The sequence below is a fragment of the Drosophila nasuta genome, chromosome X (assembly GCF_023558535.2).
Source record: "Drosophila nasuta strain 15112-1781.00 chromosome X, ASM2355853v1, whole genome shotgun sequence".
NCBI classification, from domain to species: domain Eukaryota; kingdom Metazoa; phylum Arthropoda; class Insecta; order Diptera; family Drosophilidae; genus Drosophila; species Drosophila nasuta.
The window spans coordinates 30591448-30613577 of NC_083459.1; the positions used below are offsets into that span (position 1 = coordinate 30591448).

The 22130-nt window shown below is 39.0% G+C and overlaps 1 protein-coding gene across 3 annotated transcripts in view; it reads right to left on the reverse strand.

Annotated features, from left to right (window-relative positions):
* The window catches only part of LOC132795315 (tyrosine-protein phosphatase 10D), a 33009-nt gene that overhangs the window by 1524 nt on the left and 9355 nt on the right, over positions 1 to 22130 (reverse strand). The window contains exons 3-11 of one of the 3 annotated variants that reach the window (XM_060805968.1): positions 14117 to 14363; positions 12770 to 13057; positions 11026 to 11698; positions 9035 to 9480; positions 6474 to 6905; positions 3051 to 5218; positions 1231 to 1489; positions 1035 to 1163; positions 111 to 482 (exon numbers count right to left, since the gene is read on the reverse strand). In XM_060805968.1, coding sequence (XP_060661951.1) covers positions 111 to 482; positions 1035 to 1163; positions 1231 to 1489; positions 3051 to 5218; positions 6474 to 6905; positions 9035 to 9480; positions 11026 to 11698; positions 12770 to 13057; positions 14117 to 14363 — 5014 coding nt within the window. Of the gene's footprint in view, positions 1 to 110; positions 501 to 1034; positions 1164 to 1230; positions 1490 to 3050; positions 5219 to 6473; positions 6906 to 9034; positions 9481 to 11025; positions 11699 to 12769; positions 13058 to 14116; positions 14364 to 22130 lie in introns of all 3 variants that reach the window. The other 2 variants (XM_060805967.1, XM_060805969.1) reach the window with 2 other exon arrangements.

A 22130-nucleotide genomic window follows, 5' to 3' on the forward strand; every position in this document is an offset into this window, starting at 1 on the left:
TGTTGGTTGTTCTCTTTTTGGTTGCTTCTGTGGTTGGTTCTGTGGTTGCAGTGCACTTTTGCTCGTTTGTTTGTATTGTTGTTGTTGTTGTTGTTGTTTGTGGTACAAACCTAAAAGCGGACTCTTATCAATACCATCACCATCCTCATCCTCAGTGTCAGTGTCTGTTTGAGTGCTAGTGCAAATGTTATCTGCTTGCTGTTGCTGCTGCTGCTGCTCTGGTTGCTGCTGTGGCAGCTGCTCCTGACTGTTGCTGTTGCTGCTGCTGCCCGTTGACAGCGTTGCCGTTGTCTCATTATTCAACGGCTGCTGATCATCATCAACATCATCCTCATCCTCATCGTCGTCTTCGTCTATGTCTTCATCGATGTCCTGCTCCAATTCCAATTGCAGCTCCAGTTCCCTGTCCAGCTCCTCGGCCAGCGCGATTGAGGCGCGCATGGGCGTGGCTTGCAATGTGGGCGGCGTCGCCTTGCAGCGTTCTAAGTAAATTTTAGTCACTGAATTCGAGAGTTTGCAAAACATTGTTTTTTTCGTTTCGATTTCGATTTAAATTGATGACGCGCAGTTGTTGCAGCAGTTGAGCAGTGTGTGTGTGTGTGTGTGTGTGTTTGGTTAATTGTGTGTGTTTTTGATTTACAGTTGGTATGAGTGTGTGTGTGTGTGTGGTAGTAAAGTGTAGTGTGTGTGTGTAGAGTGTAAAAAGAGAGAAGAAAATCATTAAATTATCACAAATTGTTTGGTTAGTGGTTAAATTTGAATCGCTGACAGTAAGAGAGAAAAAAAAAACACATTTAATAAGACACCGCAGCCATTAGAATTTGAATGTTGTTGAAGCTTTTCTCAGTGTGTTAGTAGAGTGTGTGTGTGTGAGTGTTAGTCAAGAAACACACATTTCAACTTGGAAGTTGTGGGTGGATAGCAGAGACTTAAGGAGGCAGTAAGCGTTTGTTTCTCTTCAACTAGTTTTGATTTCGACTTTATCCGACTGCGATCTTCTTCTTCTTCTTCGTTCGATCTTGCGATCTACTCACCCTCGTAGCCATCGTTCTCGTGCAGCTCATGCGACTCGGCTAACAGATACTCCTTGCCCTCGAGCACCGCCAACAGGCATTGATGTATGCACACATATTGCTGCTCCGTTTGCACCATAAAAACACGTTCTAAGGAAAGAGAAAACAGATTTTAAATCAAGTTCAAATAAAAGTTATTCTTTAACTTTACTCTTACCTTTGCGCATGGCAAACACAATGCCAAATATGTCCACATAGTCGGACTTGTTGATGTGCTGCAGTATTCGATCGAGGGCTATAAACGTGCCCGATCTGCCGACTCCAGCGCTGCAGTGGACGATAATGGGTCGCATATCGGTGCCAATGCGATCCCTGAATGCCCGCACAAATCTCACCAGCGACTGCGGAGGCTCTGGGACTCCAAAGTCCGGCCAGGTGGTGAAGTGAAAGTGACGCATGATCCGCGATTCGCAGTTCTTAAAAGAGAATTTTATTTTAAGATATTAAAACGTAACTATACAAATAAGTACACCGCTTTAGTCAGAGTGTTATCCGTAATTTTAATTATAAATAAATAAATATCATTTAAAACGTAGGAATAAAAACTTGGAAAGATATTTACTTAGCAGAAGTTCAACTTCAAAGCTAATCAATCAATCCCATTGCACTTCTCTCTTCAATCTAATCAATTTCCTAAGTTCTCACTTTGTTTACTTCTTTCTCACTTCATTTTGTTTAAATGTCTGGTAACACTTCACTTTTTTTAACACAATCATTTACACTTTCTTCGCACTCTTCAGCACCTTTAATCTTTTATTAATAGCATTGCAATTTATTTGCTTGGCACTGTAAAAGTTGCTTCCCTGTTTGCTTCTCTCTTGTACAATCCAGCAACTTCTTTTTCTTCTGACATTCCGTACTTCATTGTCTTTCTTTAATTCTCACATCTGGTGTTTATTGTATACTCTTCTATCACCACTCGTCATCGCACTTCTGTAGATTCTCTTTCTCGCTTCTCTTTTTACTGCTTATTGCTAAAACTTTTTCTTATCCAATTTTGCATTTTCCATTCACTATTCGCATAAAAGTTTTCTGTCTAACTTCCTTTAAACGTTTTAACATTCCTTAATGCACTTCTCTAGAAATTATCTCGCTTTTCTTATAGCTGCTTGTTTCTCTTAAGAATTTGTCCTTAATTTTGTATTTTCCATTCACTACTTCTATGTAAGTTTTCTGTCTACTTCCCCCAAGTGCTTTACTCATTTATTGTTTGGCTCAACATTTGCTATTGTACTTTAAAAACTTGTCTCTTCTCGCTTTTCTCTTGTACTTTAAATGAACTTCTCGTTATTCAATTTTATGTCTTTCATTCTTCACTTCTGTATATAGTAAATCCTAAATTGTTTCTCAAATTTCACTTGCTTACTTTCCTTCCAGTACTCGTCATTGGACTTCTCTCTACGAACTTCTGGTTTCTCCAAGATTTAGTCACAACTGTTTCTCTTATATTTTCCCTTGCATTTCACTTCATCTCACATATTTTGATGTCTTCACGGAGAACTTCTGGTATTGAATTTTATAATTCTTTTGCTAATCTTCTCTTAAAAAGCCTTTCTTGCTTTTCTATAAACTGTTGCTCACATTCGCTGTTGTACTTCTCTAGGAACTTCTCTCTCTTCTTTTTGTGACAACTGTTTCTTTTTGTTTTTCATTTGCCTTTACTTATTTTTATGAGTTTTCTAAGAACTTCTTGCTTCACTTTTTGGCTTCTCGCTCCTGTCGCGTTATTGAATTCTATAATTCCTTTACTTAGCTTTTCTAAATGCTACTTTCTTTTCTTTTAACATGACACTTAACAATCCTCTCTACAAATTTCTTTTGCTCACTCTTATCTCTCTCTCTTCCCTCGGTCAGAACTATTTCTCAGCACATTTCTTTTGCCTTTCATTTCATTTAATTTCTCATCTTTTTATGACTTCTCTTCTTCCTGCACTCGCCGTTGTACTTCCTTCCGAACATTATTTCCCCAAAACTTACCCTTGACACCATAAACTCGGCTATGGACCAGTCGAGGAAGTGCGTATTCGTCATCAGCTGCACCTTGATGTCGCCATAGAAGATGGGCACCGGATCGATGGGCCAATACTGATCGCACTTCTCACGCCCCTTCTCAAAGCAACGCGTCAGCATCACAATGGCCCTTGAGTTGCTCTCCCAGCACATGCGCCAGAACTCCTCGCGGGTCGAGTGCAACGGTCCCTGGGTGACAATGAATTCACGCGGTGAATTATGCCCGGGCATATAGTTGGCATTGATGTAATCGGAGCCATCGTCATCGTCGACCGGCTGCAGCTTGAAACGCGAATGATCGTAGGGCAGAATGTTGGTGAAACGATTCTTTGGCCGATTGCAAGGAAGATCAGCAAAGCTGCACGCCTGATCGCGTCCCACATTCTTGAGATCCTCAAACTCCTCGCTGAAGCGAAAATCCGAATCCGCGGACATTAACCGATAATGCTCCGCAAAGTCCTTAACATGAATGGGACGATTGGGTTCAATGTAACCCTCCGGAAGTGCGGTCAATTCATCCTGCATCCGGGTCGATTTGTTCGTGGCACGTCGCATGCTGTTGCACCGATAGCGATAGTAACCGATGACAACCACCAGACAGACGACGAACAACGCCATCGCCAGCAGTCCGGCAAGCCAGAGGACATCGTCACGATCCGTTGTGATCGGTTCACTGTACGCGGTGTCCGTGAACTTGTTCTCCTCGGTGAAGGCGCGCACCTTGATGCGATACGTCGTCGCCGACTTCAGCGGTCCGTTGCAGTAGCCAATGGTTCGCTTCTCGCAACTATCGCTGCCAATGATAAAGTCCTCGACACCCAAACTACCGGTACTACCGTTGCGGTTGGCAAACGGATTGTAGGGTTCAATGGCCTGATACGGCAGCCACACCGTATACGATTGGACATCCCGCCAGCTGGGCATCTCCAACCCGGAGGCATTCTTGCCCACATCCTCGGCCACAATGATCGTATACCAACGCACCAAACCGTGCGCATTCGAGAAGTAATTCTGCCTGAAGCGTATCTGAATCGTTGAACTGCTGCGACTCACTTCGATGGGCATAATGTGAGCCGCTGGCATCGGAGGAGCGAGGATCGGCATCTGCTGGCGATGCTCCCGTTCAGCGCCGTAGCCCAACTGCAGCGCCGACTTGGCTTGTATGCGAAAGACGTACGTATTTCCCGGCACGAGGTGTTCGATGCGTGCCAATGTCGCATTCGGGGGCAACTCGTAGCTCAGTGTGTCGAGGGCATCGTCGACATTCTCGCAGGTGATGCGAAAGTGTTCGATGGCCCCATGTTGCTCCTGCGGCGACAGCAGCCACTCGAATGTGATTTCGCCGGGCTGCACGTCCGTTGGCTGGAAGTAATCCACACGTCCCGGCGGTGCGGGCAGCGTCTGATAGCTGGCCGAGATGGGAGCGCTGGTCCGCATCATTGCCGCATCGCTGCCGGCGCGCACCGAGACGGTGAACGTGTAGTTGTGATACGGCTGCAGACGTTGCAGCGTCAATTGCGTCTGTGTCGTGACGTTCTGCAGCAGTTGCGGTGCTTCCTCGTCCGCACTCAGGTATTGAAGCTCAAAGTCCGTGTATTCACCCGCGGGTGGCGTCCACTTCAGCGTGATCTCGCGAGCCTCGAGCTTGGTCGCCTGCAGAGCACCGATCGCCAGCGGATGCAGTCGATACAATCGTTGGATGGGTAAGCTGGCAACACCGCCGCTCACCGTCCACACGGTGATGTTGTACAGACGTCCGGGCGTTAAGCCAGTAAAGCTCAGCTTGCGTTCGGTGTCGTTGGCCAGCTTCTCCTTGTCCTTGATCAGCGGATCGCCGAGCGAAAAGCGATAGATATCGAAGCGTGTGCTCGACGCTGGCGTCGGCGTGTAGTTCAGCGTAATGCTGTTGCTCTGCTCTCCTTGGCTTGTTTGCGACGTCGTCACAGGGGATTCGTTGTCCTCCATCTCGTCTTGGGCATTCGAGATGAACACATCCGATTGTATCAGCGGCATGGTGCGCGTCGACAGATGCGTAATACCCGAGCGTATGCCATTGGAGCTGGCCTGAACTTCGAATTTGTATTGACGACCCGGTGACAGCTCCTCGATCGGTATGCGCACACTGCTTGCACTCACTGTGTATGGTGTATGGGGAGAAACGGAAGAGAGCGAGAGTTATATTATGAAAATTATCTTTTAAACAAGTAAGAAAGTTACAGTCGAGTGTGCTCGACTGTGAGATACCCGCTACCCACTTTTAATAAAGGCAAAATATTGCGGTATCATTTTCAAAATATACCGAATATACTGCAAAAATATTAAAAATATACCAATATACCAATTTGGTATGTTTATATAGTAACGCATTCAAAATATACCATATACGGCGCAATATACCAGATTGTCAGCCAAAGCAACTAAGACTCCTAGTAAGTAGGCGTTTTTGCCCATACAAAAATATTTCTTTAATAACTTCCACAATTATCTGATCGCAACCAAATTTTCAGGAATCATAACTACTATAGTAATTATTGTATATACCAAAATTCGAAACTCTAGCTTTAAAATTGCGCTTGATTTTCGATTTTTTTGATTAGCGGGGCGGAAGTGGGCATGACAAAAATATGAAACAAACTTGATCTGCGTGGAAACATAACAAATGCTGTCGAACAAAAATTATAGCTCTATCTCTTATAGTCTCTGAGATCCAGTGTTTCACACGGACGGACGGACAGACGGACATGGCTAGATCGTCTCGGCTGTTGACGCTGATCAAGAATAAATATACTTTATAGGGTCAGCGATGCCTCCTTCTACCTGTTACGTACATTTCCTGCCGGCATAAAGTTATAATACCCTTCTACCCTATGGGTAGCGGGTATAAAAAGATTATCTTTTTATGCGAGATGTTTTTCTGCTATAGCAAATAACTTCAAGTGGCATTTATCTGCAAGTGCAATTAAAGTAAACAACATGATTTTGTTTGTGCTAAGCCCAAAAAGTCAGTACAAATTATAAAATCAGATGCTTTTAAATCTTTGAAATATTTCGTATTTTTAGCTTAATAATAATTGCAAGTGTACATTGCACTTAAATGCAATTTCATGTAATGTACATAGATAATTGCATAGTATTCTAAATCACATCGCATTGGCCAACAATAATGCCAAGTGTGCATTGCACTTAATTTAAAATATTTACAATAAGTACACTGCATTTCAATGCAACTTTATGCAATTATGTTTAATGTGCAATGTGTTAAATTTATGTGCACTTTAATGCCAATGATAGATAATTGCGCAGTATTCTAAATCATTTCGATCTATGCCTCAATAAATAATCATTGTTGTTTTTGTTTTCTTTTCTGATGGTTAATGATCGAATACTCACGTTCTTCGGGCTGCTGCGACACGTTTTTGTATTCGAGCTGCTGCGGTGCATCGGTGGCCCACCATTTGATGGTGTAGTAGTCGACATGGCCATCGGGTCGGGGCCATTCGAGAGTCAGATTGCGAGAGTCCACTAGAGGAACCACATTCGACACTGGCTGCGGTGGCATTGTGATGTTGAGCTCCAGTGGCGACGGACTCTCGACGCCAAAGCTCACGGTGTTCACCTGGACGAGATAGCGTTCTCCATAATGCATATCCTCGATACGTGCCTGCGGCTCATGTACGTTGACCAGACGCTGCCAAGGCGAGGCTGCTGTGCGATAGCGCACCGCGTACTCGCTGTAATCGCTGCCCTCCGGTGGCTGCCAATGGAGCAGCACCAGGTTCGTGTTCACTGTCTGCTGGGTGAGGTTGCGCGGCGGTTTTGGAACTGAAAAAATAAGGAGAGATTGATTGGTGAGTGGGGCAAGAGTGATTGAAGGCAGCTAAAGAGAGTTCGTTAGGAAGAAGAAACTATGCTTGAGCATTAAAAAGTAAAGAAAAAATAAGGAGAGATTGATTGGAGTGAGTGGACACGAGTGATTGAAGGCAGCTAAAGAGAGTTGGCTAGGAAGAAGAAACTATGCTTGAGCATTAAAAAGTAAAGAAAAAATAAGGAGAGATTGATTGGAGTGAGTGGACACGAGTGATTGAAGGCAGCTAAAGAGAGTTCGTTAGGAAGAAGAAACTATGCTTGAGCATTAAAAAGTAATGAAAAAATAAGGAGAGATTGATTGGTAAATGGACGCGAGTGATTGAAGGCAACTAAAGAGAGTTGGCTAGGAAGAAGAAACTATGCTTGAGCATTAAAAAGTAATGAAAAAATAAGGAGAGATTGATTGGAGTGAGTGGACACGAGTGATTGAAGGCAGCTAAAGAGAGTTTGCTAGGAAGAAGAAACTATGCTTGAGCATTAAAAAGTAATGAAAAAATAAGGAGAGATTGATTGGAGTGAGTGGACACGAGTGATTGAAGGCAGCTAAAGAGAGTTCGTTAGGAAGAAGAAACTATGCTTGATCATTAAAAAGTAATGAAAAAATAAGGAGAGATTGATTGGTGAGTGGACACGAGTGATTGAAGGCAACTAAAGAGAGTTTGCTAGGAAGTAGAAACTATGCTTGATCATTAAAAAGTAATGAAAAAATAAGGAGAGATTGATTGGTAAATGGACGCGAGTGATTGAAGGCAACTAAAGAGAGTTCGCTAGGAAGAAGAAACTATGCTTGATCATTAAAAAGTAATGAACAAATAAGGAGAGATTGATTGGTAAATGGACGCGAGTGATTGAAGGCAACTAAAGAGAGTTGGCTAGGAAGAAGAAACTATGCTTGAGCATTAAAAAGTAATAAAAAAATAAGGAGAGATTGATTGGAGTGAGTGGATACGAGTGATTGAAGGCAGCTAAAGAGAGTTCGTTAGGAAGAAGAAACTATGCTTGAGCATTAAAAAGTAATTTTAGCTATTGAACTACAAAAAAAGGGAGTGATTGAAAGCAACTGAAGAAGGTTCACTTTGAAGAAGATGAACTTACTCTCATTCATTAAAAAGTTAATTTTAGCTATTACACAATTTCTGAACTTTATCTGTCAATCATAGCAAGTAAAGTAAAGAAAGAAATTTTAAGAGTGCTTGCTATTAAAAACTTTATGATTGATTTGAGTTACAAGGAAATGTCAATAAATCATTATTGATTATGACGAGTATGATTGAAATTAAATGACAGTTGAAGAGAGCTTCTTAGCAAAACGATTGATCAACTGAAGTTGGTCACACAGTTGAAATTAAAGCTTTAATCCTCGATTCATCGCTGAGTTTGTTAACACTTTTAATATCAATCAATTTGATTGATGAGTTTAAACTTATGAAACTAGATTGACACAACGATTGATGCATCATATTGATAAGTTATAAGAATGAGTGAGTGGATTTACTGTCAATCAAAGCGAAATCGTTTCACTTATTTTAAAACTGAATCAATCTTGTAAAACACTTTGAAACATTTTGATATTATCGAATTAAAGAGCACTCAGCATTCTAATATATAAGCAAAGTCTTCGCAATGTCAATCACTCGTTCAGCTCAACATACAATCAGTCAATCAATCTGAAACCAGCAAATTTAATCTGTCATTCAGCTCATCACAAAAATTTAGTGTCAATCAGTCAATCAATCTTCAATCATTATCAATCAAATGATCAATCATAATTTCTCAATTTCTCATTCAGTTTTACAGATAAAACTAGTGCATCAATCAGTCAATCAATGAGTCAAATTCAATCTTTCATTTATCTCAACACAAAAAATTAGTGTGTCAATCAGTCAATCAATCTTCGATCATCATCAATCAAATGATCAATCATTACGTCAATCTCTCATTCAGTTCTACATACAAAATTAGTTCATATGCATTCTAATGTATCACAATGTATTGTGATGACCAACAGACTCAGATGATTGATAAGTTTTATAATTAAATAGTTATATCAAATGTGGTTTCCCATCTCAGTTATTTATACTTACAGACTGCCTGGAAGTAAGAGTGCGGCTCGCTGCGCACATCGTGGCTGATGGCATAGACCTTGACCTCGTAGCCGGATCCGGGATGCAAATACTTGATGATGAGACTGGTGTGATTGGTGCTGATGGTGCGCTCCTCGTTGGTGCCGTTGCGTTGATAGTGCACCTCGTATCGATCCTGCCTGGAGTTCACATCGCTGCGCCAACTGATGTTCAAGCCTTGCGAGATGCTCCGCAGCTCCTGGATGATGGGCGCCGAGGGGCGAGTGTTGCGATGCAAAATGCTTGCATTCGAGCTGATGCCATTGGAGAGCGCTTGCACCTCGATCTGGTAGCGACGTCCAGGCAACAGTGGTTCCACCGGTTCCAGCTTGAACTCGGTGCTCTTCGTTTCGACCACCTGCGGTGTGGTTGCATCCGCCTCCGTTTCATTGCTCTTCTCGTAGTAGCTGCATAAGTAAGTGCACCGAAAGATTAGAAAGAGTTGTGGAGAGCCATCGATCAGCAAAACAAATTGCAACTTTTCTTGCAAATTGTTTAGTTTGTTGTACAAAATTGCATTTAAAAATTTTTATTTATTGGTTCACAAATGACATGAACAATTTCAATTGATTGGTTTGCGAAAATCGAACAGCGAATTGTAATAAATTAACTTGGAAAATAAGAAAAACTTCAAAGAGAATTTTGGTGAAAGGATTCAACAAAATAATTGTCTTCTTCATTTAAATCTTTGAATTTGCAAGGAAAATATTAATTGCAGATTTGTTATGCAATTATTTAATTAATTAGCGTTTTTGAAAAAAGACTTTGAATCATCGAATTGTATTTATAATAATATAAATTTGTGTCTAATGTCAAATCTGTTACTCGAATCTCTGTTCTATCTATACTGCAAAACCCAAGTACAGAATAATATCTTTAAACTGTATCATATCCTGGAATCTTGGAATTTGTACTACGTTCAGTGAATTACTCTTATACACGCTTTTCAATATACTGAATATAGTAATTGGTATATTTTAGTATTTTTACTAGCTTTCTTTCTTAAATACAATACTATTTGAATAGTATTTTTATACACGCTTCCAAATATACTAAATATTTGCCTTCTGTATATTTTAGTATGTTTAGTATAGTAATATGATACTTTTACTTTTAGCAAACTAACTTTCCTTCTTGTTTAATAATGCTGTAACTTATAGATACTTTCATTTAGTTACTTTTTTTAACAAAAACTTTTGACCACCAAATTTGTAATGCTAAAATGTTTACATAAATTCTATTACTCTTCCTGAATAAACGTTTTTGATCAAATCGTTTTTAATGAAAACAAGTAAGAAAGTTTAAAATATACCGAAAATACTACACAAAATACTAAAAATATACCGAGCGGTATATTTGGTATATCGATATGGTACCACATTCAAAATATACCATAGACGTCACAATATACCACATTGTCGGATAAAGCAACTCAGACACCCAGTAAGAAGGCGTTTTTGCCCATACAAAAGTATTTCTTTAATAACTTCCACAATTTTGATCTGATCGCAATCAAATTTTCAGGACTCACAACTACTATAGTTGTTATTATATAGTTATATTGTATAGCTTTAAAATAACGCTTGCTATTCGATTATTTCGATTTGCGGGGGCGTGGCAAATATTTGAAACAAACTTGATCTGAGTGCAAACATAACAAATACGTCGAAAAAAAATTATAGCTCTATCTCTTATAGTCCAGATCTAGGTGTTCATACGGACAGACACACAGACGGACATGGCTAGATCGTCTCGGCTGTTGACGCTGATCAAGAATATATATACTTTATAGGGTCGGAGATGCCTCCTTCTACCTGTTGCATACATTTCCTGCCGGCACAAAGTTATAATAATATATTTTGAATTTCTGGTAATGGTAGTTTTCAAATCAATTTCTTAGGCTTCTCAATAGTTGATCTCCTTTAAAATATACTAAATGTTTGCAAACTCACCTGATGCGATAGCTATCCTGTATGCCCACCTCAGCTGGGTCCCATGACAAATGAACGGCATTCGTGTGATCATCGAGATAGCCCCTCAAACTCTGCACGGGCAGCGGGCGCAACGTGATCTGTCCGTTCACTGGCCACGAGTTCACATTCTCCGAGATGGTCTTCACAACGACATCGTACTTCTTGCCGGGCTCCAGAGGTTCGGGATAATCGAAATGGAGCGTGTTCGCCTCTGTGCGTGGCACGGTGTAGCTGCGATGCGGCATCACCAGCGACACCTGAAAGCTGTCGTACTCACTGTACGTCCGGGGCGCCTCCCAACGCACCCGGAAGCCGCTCGTTGTCGTATACGCCGGATCGAAGGTGACATTCAACGGTCGCTCCGGCACGGTGAGATAACGCGCTGTCGTCGGCACCGAAGTCTCGTTCTCGGACACCGTTTGCACCGAGATGTTGTACGGACGTCCGGGGACGAGACCCTTGAATGCCGCCTGAGCGGGTCCGGGAGGTTCGCCTTCGCGCTGCACGTTCTGGACACTCTCGATGGCATCGTTGGGCCGTATGGAGACCTTGTAGTGGGTGTAGAGACCGGCGGGATACGGTGGCTGCCACAGGACGAGGAGCGTCGTCTCGTTGCGGAACCACACGATGAACTTGCCGGGCGTATTGGGCTCTGTGTGTATGGGAATTGTGCGTTGTTTTGTGAGGCGGATTCGGGTTTTTGTTTTGGATTCGATCGATTCGATATGAGTTATACGATTACTATTCAACTACTACAACTACTATGGGTTATGTGTTAGGTTAGCGGGTCGGTTGGGAGTGGGGGTGTGTGTGTAAGTAGTTAATGACAACAACAACCAAAAAGAAGAGAGATGTGAAAACCAGAATTCGAAATAAAGACGCAACACAGCCAGCTGCAGTGATCTCCAAATCAAGCACAAATATGTACAATTTATTTCATAATTTAGAGGAATTACGTTTTATACAATAACTGAGCTGTGAACTACATTTTTTAATACTAAGCACTTTAGTTGAACTTCTTTCTGAAGCCAATCTGAGTGCAACAAATTCGTGTTAAACTTGACAAACTCATTGCTAAAAACTCTCTAGGCTATGTTCTAGTTTTCAAACAAAACTCATTAGCATTAGAACAATAAGAATTGCAATGCTAGCTAGCTGGAAATATTCCCTCTAGAAATTTAAAATGCGTTTTATAGCATTGACTCGATTCGCGATTGGAGATCACTGGGCAAGCGGCGTTTGAGTTACTTGTGAGCAGCGATTTGTTTTTTTTTTTTTTTCGCTTTTGCTCGTACAACACACGTTTTTATTTGCAACAACACACAACACATGTTAAAAAGGAGAACAACAAAATTACGAAGAATTCTTATGGTTACCTTGAGAAGCTCCATTGCTCGGCTGTAGAAAGCGAGTGAGAGTCAGAAAGCAAAACACAGATAGAGATAGAGAACAAAAATTAAGAGAAGTACAAAAAGAGAAAGAAGTGGAAGAAGTATGAACATTTTTTTGTTTTTGTTAGATTACCAAACACCGAGAAAAACGTACATCATACACCAAAAGCAAATGGAGTGGAGAAAGACAGAGCGTTGTATTATTGTATTAGATTACCCCAAAGACTTTGGCGGGAATTAAGAGTTAAGATTTACACGTTTTAAAGACTTTGGCGGCAGTTAGAAATTACAGGGGTTGTTGGGACTGCGAGTGCCCGCGTGCCGGGACTTACTTGTGGTGAAGTTGCGACTGGTGTAGGCGACCGATTCGTTGCCCTGATATAGCGTATACGCCTGCACTTGATACGTGCCACCTGGCGTCAGTTCTTTGGCGGACAACTGCAGCGTCTCGTTGCCCGACACCAGAAAACTTCGATTGTATTCACTGTGCGCCGGTTCCGTCAGTCCCAAGACTCGGATCTTGAAGCCCGAATATTGTCCCAAGCCCGGTGGCTTCCATGTGATGAAGGCACTTTTGCTCGAACGCAGCTGAACGCTTAGATTCTCGGGCGGATCGGGTGCTGTAAATCAAAACAATTCAAGTCAATCAATCAGTCATAATGCAGTTATTAATCCAAAATTGATAAGCAAAGTCTTCGCAATGTCAATCTCTCGTTCAGCTCAACATACAAAACTAGTGCATCAATCAGTCAAATTCAATCTATCATTCAGCTCAACACAAAAAATTAGTGTGTCAATCAGTCAATCAATCTTCAATCATCATCAATCAAATGATCAATCTCTCTACACACAAAATTAGTGCATCAATCAGTCAATCAATCTGAAATAAGCAAATCCAATCTTTCATTCAGCTCAACACAAAAAATTTGTGTCAATCAGTCAATCAATCTTCAATCGTCATCAATCAAATGATCAATCATTATTTCAATCTCTCTACACACACAATTAGTGCATCAATCAGTCAAATTCAATCTTTCATTCAGCTCAACACAAAAAATTAGTGTGTCAATCAGTCAATCAATCTTCAATCAAATGATCAATCATTATGTCAATCTCTCATTCAGTTCTACACACAAAATTAGTTCATCAATCAGTCAATCAATCTTCAATCATCATCAATAAATGTCATCTATTCATAGTTATATTCTATCATTCAACTCAAATTAAGCACTTAGATTAAATCAATCAATCAGCGAATTCAAACAAAAACTGTAGTCAATCATTTATTCCATCATATGCACATCATTTAATCACTACGAATGCTTAGAATTGTGTGGACACTTGTGAACAATAATTTTGCACCGTCAATCGCTCAAACAATCACGTCAATCATTGCTAGCTCTAGAAATTGTGAAGTCACTTGACTGAACTCAATCAAATTCCATAATAATCAAAGTTGATGTTGGAATTGGCAACCCTTTGGTAAAATCAACATTGAATTCAATCAAATTTAATGTATAACATATTTGCACAATCATGCATTCAATCAGTCAACCGACCAGTCAATCAATCACTGCTATGGCTGTTAATTGTGTATTCACTTCAAAACAGAAATCCAAAAATAAATAGAAACTTTGATTATTCAAGTGCTTATTCAATCATATGTCAATCATTCTCACCTGTGGTTATGTTCACCGTCCAGGTGAGCAGCTCGCGATGCGTCGAATTCGTGTAGTACAACCAAAAATTGTACTCGCTGCCCGGCCGCACCTTGGACAGCTTGATGTTCTGGCCAATTTCGCTGGCGGGAATGGTTGTGTTCGGTTCCGGATAACCAAATGGTGGACTGTAGTCAATACGGTAAAAGGCATTGTCATTGCTGCTGGCATTCGGCACGCTGATGACCAAATCGGCGCCATTAGCGACCTGGAAAACGTCGAGAAGATTACAGAAGAGTTGTAAGAAAGTGGTAAAAAAAAAAAATATATATATGCCCAAAGAAAACAAAATAAAAAGAGAGTGGAACTGAGTTTATGATGTTCGTCAAAGTGAGGTTTAGATGAATCAGGTTGGAGTTGGAGCTGGAGTTGAGTCAGGGTCAATTGATGGCATGGTAGATGGGCCGACTGACGGCCTGATGGATTGATAGTAGTGCCTCGACTCTGTGTGTGTATGTGTATGTGTGTTGAAGTCATAACTGACCTATATTGTGAAATGTTTTAATCTCTTATTGCTGTGTCTCGCGCGGTGCCATTGCTCTCTTTTCCAACACATTAATCATAGCGATAAGCCACACACTAAAGTCTACATTTTACACACAGCTGGAGGAGAAACATACCCTAATCTATAGTAATGCCAAAAAAAAAAGCGCTGTTGAGTCACAATGTCACGGCTGTATAAACGATTCTCTTGCTCTCTCTCTCTCTCTGTCTTTCTCTGTCTCTACTCAGATTGCATCTCGTGCTCATTAAGTTTTACATTAATTTATATAGATGATTATGATAATGACTGTGGTCGCAGCAGCAGCATCCAATGTGAAACTCGATGCATTCGACAGTTGCATAAGGCAAACAAAACACATTTCTCAGTTGTTGACACTCTGATGCATTGTAATAATGCATTTTTCCCGTCCCCACTCTTTATATATTGTGGAAGAGGAAGTACAAAACGGAAGTGCTTTTTATTTTCTTGCTCTTCTTCAATGTATTTAACTTATGGGGTCTACGATCTAGGCATATGATTATTATATTCACATTTTAACAAGTTCATCCAATCTTATCTGTAATTTTTTTAGCATTCCATTAACTTTTACTTCTTGAATTTCTGTGAGTCAGTGAATGAAGCGAACTCGAATTATGATGATATGTGATCTTTGTTTGGTTTCCAGATTATATCTAAGCCTATGAATTATATTCACTTTTTAACAGATTCAACTTTTCTCAACTAATCTTATCTTTGATTTTTTAGCATTCCATTGACTTTTACGTCTTGAATGTCGCATCGATATCATTGCAATTTCTTTCATTGTCTGTCAACATTTGTGAATGAAGCGCACTCGAATAATAATATTATATGACCTTTGTTTGTTTCCCAGAATATATCTAAGCCATTGAATAAAGCACTTTTGCAATTTGCGTTGATATCATTGCTTTTTTGTTGCTGTTATCTTTTAACGCTGACTCAACAGCTTTGAATGCATTTTTTATTGTAATTTCTTCAATCACTTGCTTTGTTTTTGTTTTCGGTAGGTGGAAATTACAATAGCACGCAGTTTGTGATATCTTTATAAATAGAGTGTATATAATATATTCAGTGATCATTTTCAATGATAATTAATGGAGAGAGAGAGATTAGCAAATTTCTTGGGCCTGACTCGTTAATTTACTGTTGATCTGTTGCTGTTGTTGTTGTTGTTGTGATGACGCACATCACGATTCGCCAAAACCGAAAACCCAAAACCCAGAAAAACCTGTGAGAAGCACGTGATATAGATTCAACTTGGGGATTGGGGTTCGGTTCAATGGTAATCTCATTGCACTTGGGAGATGTTAACAATGTTGAATGAAATTATAATTTCCCATGCTTGAAGTAAACAAGCGGAAAATCACAATGGAGAAGCGCAATTGATTTTTCAACTTTCCACACATTCGAAAAAAAACACACACAAAAGCTATTCACGTTTGAATATGAAATATTAATTGAGATTCTGTTCGAAATTGTTGCTATAGTTGTTGTTGTTGTTATGGTTGCATGGGACATGCGAACAATTCAAACGTACGGAAGTTAATTTGTAATTTTCCAAACTGATTGTGGGTGGTTGGTTTTAGCTTCCATTTGCTGCTACTCAATGAAAAGAGCCATGCCACTTAAATGTTAAACGCGGCATTGGCTCACAGTGATGATGATTCACAATTCACAATTCACAATACACTCAATACTCGATTACAATTGGAAGCTAAACACCATTTGACTAACGCAACAAAGTACTGACCATGAGCATACCCTGTGTGAGTCGACAAGCTTGCTCTCATGATGCTATTTGATCAGCAAATGAAAGTCAAATGTGTAGCACAGAATATAAGAGTGAGTATAAGAAAAAAGGCTCAGTTGAGCAGCAAACTACAAATAAAGGGGAAGCAGCAAAACGAGAAAGTGCAATTTGGGAAAGTATAAGACTGAGTATAAGAGTTGAAGGCGCAGTGAATATAAGAGCGACTTGCTTTTTCATTATGTTATTTGATCAGCGTATAAGAGTGAGTATAAGAAAAAAGGCGCATTTGATCAGCAAGTAAAAGTCAAATGTGTAGCACAGAGTTTAAGAGTGAGTATAAGAAAAAATGCTCAGTTGAGCAGTAAACTACAAATAAATAGGACGCAGCACAGCGAAGAAGTGCAATTTGGTAAGTATAAGACTGAGTAGAAGAGTTGATGGCGCAGTGAATATAAGAGTGACTTGCTTTTTCATTATGTTATTTGATCAGCAAGTAATTGCCAAAGATGTGGCACAACGTATAAGAGTGAGTATAAGAAAAAAGGCGCATTTGATCAGAAAGTAAAAGCCAAATGTGTAGCCCTGAGTATAAGAGTATAAAAAAGGCTCAGTTAAGCAGCAAACTACAAGTAAAGAGGATGCAACACAGTGAAAAAGTTTAATTTGGGAAAGTATAAGGCTGATTATAAGAGTTGAAGGCGCAGCTGATTAGCAAATAAAAGCCAGAGATGTGGAAATTTAAAGTGAATATAAGAGCTACTTGCTTTGCAAAGGCAAATGATCAAAAAGTAATGGCACGAAGTATAAGAGTGAGTAAAAGTTTGAATGTAAATTTAAAAGGCTCAGTTGATCAGCAAATTAAAAAAAAAGAAGGATGCAGCACAGCGAAGAGTTTACGATAATATATAAGATTGAGTATAAGTTAAAGTATAACACTAAGAATGAAAGTATTAAATTTGAAACAAAACTTGAGCTTGACTATGCGTTAAAGTATAAGACCGAGGAACTTAGAACAGCTTGTATAAATCAACTTATACGACCGACACTAAATATGAATAAAAGACTTAGTTTAGTAACACATAAAAGGCTGAGTATAAGTATAAATCTGATAGTAATACTAACAATAAACCTAAGTATCAGAGTGTGTATGCGACAGATTATAAGTATATAAAAAATACTGAGTAGAAGACGTTGTACCATTGTGTTTTCAATCCCTTATCCAATACGATTTCGCTAAAAATATAACACGACATTGTGATACGCAAATGTGTGTAGATAGATGAACGCGTATTTCCTTTATTTGCTCCACTCTCAAATATAAGCTCATTAGGTGCTAATCCCTAGCAAAAATAACGTCAGCTAAATTGACATTTTGTTTATTGATTTGCATGAATATGCGAAAACATTGAAAGAAACCTAAAGATTTGAAGTATAAAGGTTTTTTTAGAGCCTCTTTTCAGTTGTTTTTTTTTTATTTATGTTCATATTTTTCTTCTTTTTTTTTGGGTGTTTTATAAAAGGAAAGTATTCGGTATCAGATTCATATTTGTAATGTAACAAATCGTTGTTATTCATTGAAATTGCAATGAGAGAGTTTCGAGGGAGTTTCTGAATGTGAGTTCGAATGCTGTAACTGTATGTGTGTGTGTGTGTGTGTGTGTGTGTGTGTGTGTGAAAATGTGAGTGCCTATGAGTGTGTTTTGTGGGCGTCTGGGCTATTTATAAAGCACTTGCGATTGACATTGCGGCACTCATCTGTTGTTGTTGTCGTTGTTGTTTTCCTTTGCTTTGTCAGTGTCTTGGCTGCCTTTCACTTTCCGTTTTGTATATATTTTGGTCGATTTCAATTTCGGACAACGCGGGAAAGTTACGAGCTGTGTGCTACGTTACGCATAGCAGTCAGCTTTCTGTCATCGTCGCCGTCGCACACACATGCGGGACTTGCATTAATGAAGCGACGACCTTGTCGGCTCATTACAAATGCAATTGTCGCACAATTGCAAGCTGCAATTAGCTTTTTGATGCCACAAAAAAAAAAGACGAGGAGGTCATGAACCAATCCTCACCCAAGCGACACAGCACAAATGCCCGTTGCCCAGTGCTAACCTAACCCCTATGGCACTAATTGAGCGTGCTCGACTTTCATATACCCCCACAACTTGTCAGGCGACAACTGACAACTGACTGCTCAACTCCCTTTCGAAAAGTTTTCAGATTAATTAAAAATAATGCAGGCAACATCTCTTCAAGCATTCACAAAGACAACGGAAATTAATTTCAATCAACAAAAGAAAAGGGAAATACCGAATGCAGTTTGTACCTTGTTGATTAAATGCATCAATTGCCGCACAACACAAATGCCTGCTTCTATGCGCAATCAATTTACAGGGTATTTATCAAAATTCAACACGAGCAACCGCAGCCAATGTCATGCGCTGTTTATGATAATGATCTTGATGATGCTGAACAAAAAAAAAACAAAATACAAAATAAAACTAAAAAAAAAAGTGATCTGCGGTTCTGTGTGCGAGGGAGAAGGCGCTTCAAACTTGACCACAGCAGGCGGAAGCGGTGCCAAGCAGAGGCAGGGGCCGCAACTGTGGGAGGGGGAGAGGGAGATCGAGACAGAGACAGAGAGGGAGAGGGAGGAACAACGGGCATCTTAACAAAATTTTCCATGGAAGCGTCGATTTCCTGTCGCTTTAATTTTTAATATTTTGTAATAATTACAAAACTAAACAAACTATTTTTTCTTTCAGGCAACACAAAACCGCAGCTCAAGTTGCAAAAAATTAAGGCATGACTTTAGTTTTGAATTGCAGTGAACGACTAACAGTTACCCTGCAAAACACAAGTGAATATAATATAACAATTGTAACAATCGACAAAAATCAAACCTAAATATTGAAAAGAAAAATATGTAAAAATTGTATAAATAAAAAACATTGAAAACCCATGAAAATTTTCAAAATAACAAAGAATTTAAAAACCGTCAAAAATTAATATATTGGAAAAATTTAATTTGAATTATTTGTATTTTAGATAAAAATAAAGCATTTAAAATTAAAAAAAAAAGTAAATTTCATTACTTATATACAGTTTGAACAATAAATGTTAAATAAATGTTTCGCTATCACAAAAAAAGGTACTGAAAAGTTTAGTCTTAGAAAAGTTAATTTCAATTCAAATTGAATTGAGGTATTTATATTGCAAATTAAGTATAAGAGTTTAAAGTCGTGTGTCATAAAAGTCACTTAGCATCTTCATTTTCGATTATATAAAGTAAAGATAGAAATAAAAACAAATATTTGTATGTGAGAAAAATATATGTAAATGGATAACGATAAAGCATTAAGCATTTCATTTTGAATGAAATGTAGTAAGTAAATAAAGACAATTATTTGGACGGAAGCAAAATAAATATTGCCTAGAGTGTTATACTGTCTTTAACCCCTTAACTGATAAAGCTTAAGACTGATAGATACACTGAAAAACAACTTCTAAACCCAATATTTTAGTCTGAGCACTAGGAAAATCTTAATGCTACTCGTAGAAAACACATATTGATTTCAAGAACAAATAAAAGCTTATAAATTAAGAGGACAAAATCTTATCTTATCTTATTCATAGTTTTAAGACCAAAAATCGTATTATAATATCCAACAAAAATGGGACATTATATTTGAATGGATTTCTTTTCACTATTTATTTGTTATTTTAGCATTTTATTATTTAATTATTCAACTGTATGCTAATCAGTTTAATTACAAACCACTCAAAGCTAGATAAAATCATTATAGGAATTTCGATGAATTACGGAATTTTCCAACCTAAGTCTAGTATTTTTGGTCTTGCGTGGAGAATTTGGCATTTTTAAGACTAATGTTTTTAGTTTTAAGAAATTTCTCGTAAAGAGGTATTATTTTAGAAACACAATTTTTGAGAATATATCGGTGGTATATATGTCATTTAAGAATTGATTCCTAAAGCGGTATTGTTTTGAAGAACACAATTTTTATACCCGCTACCCATAGGGTAGAAGGCTATTATAACTATGTGCCGGCAGGAAATGTATGTAACAGGTAGAAGAAGGCATCTCCGACCCTATAAAGTATATATATTTTTGATCAGCGTCAACAGCCGAGACGATCTAGCCATGTCCGTCTGTCTGTCTGTTCGTCCGTATGAAACACTGGATCTCAGAGACTATAAGAGATAGAGCTATAATTTTTTTCGACAGCATTTGTTTTGTTTGCACGCAGATCAAGTTTGTTTCAAATTTTTGCCACGCCCCCTTCCGCCCCCGCAAATAAAAAAAATCGAATAACAAGCGTAATTTTAAAGCTAGAGTTGCGAATTTTGGTATATACAATAATTACTGTAGTAGTTATGATTCTTGAAAACGACTTGAGATTTTCCTGATTCTTGATTTTCGAAATTTGTTCTTTTCTTGCAGTGTAGACAACTTTTAGAAGAAAAGGCAAAACCCCCGCTTTGGGGCAGTTGTGATTTTAGCAGGGTATAAATGTGTATTAAAAATTGTTGCATTGATTGTAGGCACAACTCAACAATAAGAGGCAGGTGCGCCGCCTCAGGTGCTGGCTGCTGCTTTGGGCAGCCAAGCGGGGGAGAGTGCGGGGCATTTGAAGCCGGTTCGAATGTGTGTGTGTGATTTATAAAGCGTTGTTGGTTTTTGCTAATTATTTATATGGCAGCCGCCGAAACCAGTTAGGTGAGCAACAACAGAAGCAACAACAACAGCAACAGAAAACCGCACCACGTTTTATTTTATTTTATTTCATTTGATTTATTTTTTTCTTCTTTTATTTGTTGTTGTTATTATTAATTCACATACTCACATATATTTTTTTTCATTTTGCTGTATTCGATTTGAATTGAATAAACAACAAATTGGCGTTTGGCTATTCGACAAACTCTGAATATGCGAAATAAGTGAGTAAGTGAATAATTTGCAATTGCGTTGCTCACAACAACAACAACAACAAAGTAAAAAAAATGGTAAATAGTAAATAAAGCATAAAAAAGTTGAAAAGAAACCAAGTTTTGACTTGGCCCAGTTTACAAAAGTTGTTGTAGTTGTTGTTGTCGCAATTAACATTAATTAATGCAAAATTCGCTGCTGTTGCACTCACAGCTCAATCATTAACTTATATATACTGGACTTTATCGGGACTGACCCCTCAAGATCTGATCTCCCATTATCTACAATTATATAACACTTTTGAGCTCTGACACCCACCTAAAAAAAATAAAACTACTTTCAACTTAAAATACCACGTGTCAATGCTGCTGCTGCTTTTTGGCGCCTCTGTGTGTTGAACGATCAGCCAATTGGCCAATTAGCTGTTGGCCATTTATGTAGGCCCAATTGGCCGCTAATGAAACCAAACCTTATGAATTCAGTTCGTCTGTGTCTGTGTTTTGTGGCATTAAGCGCAGCTTGCCCCACATTCGACACTTGCTTTTTTTTCTACTGCGTTTCACTGCGACGTCAACTGTCATTAGGAAAACTGGCATGCGATAGTAAGCGATAGTTGTTGCGATAGTTGAGCTTACAGCGATCGTTATCGCATCATCTTTGGTAATTGATCACAGCTCAGCTGTGCATAGTTATTAATTGTTTTTTTTATTGCTGTTGCAATCTATTGTATTACTTGCATTGGGAGGAGCTTTGCTAGTGA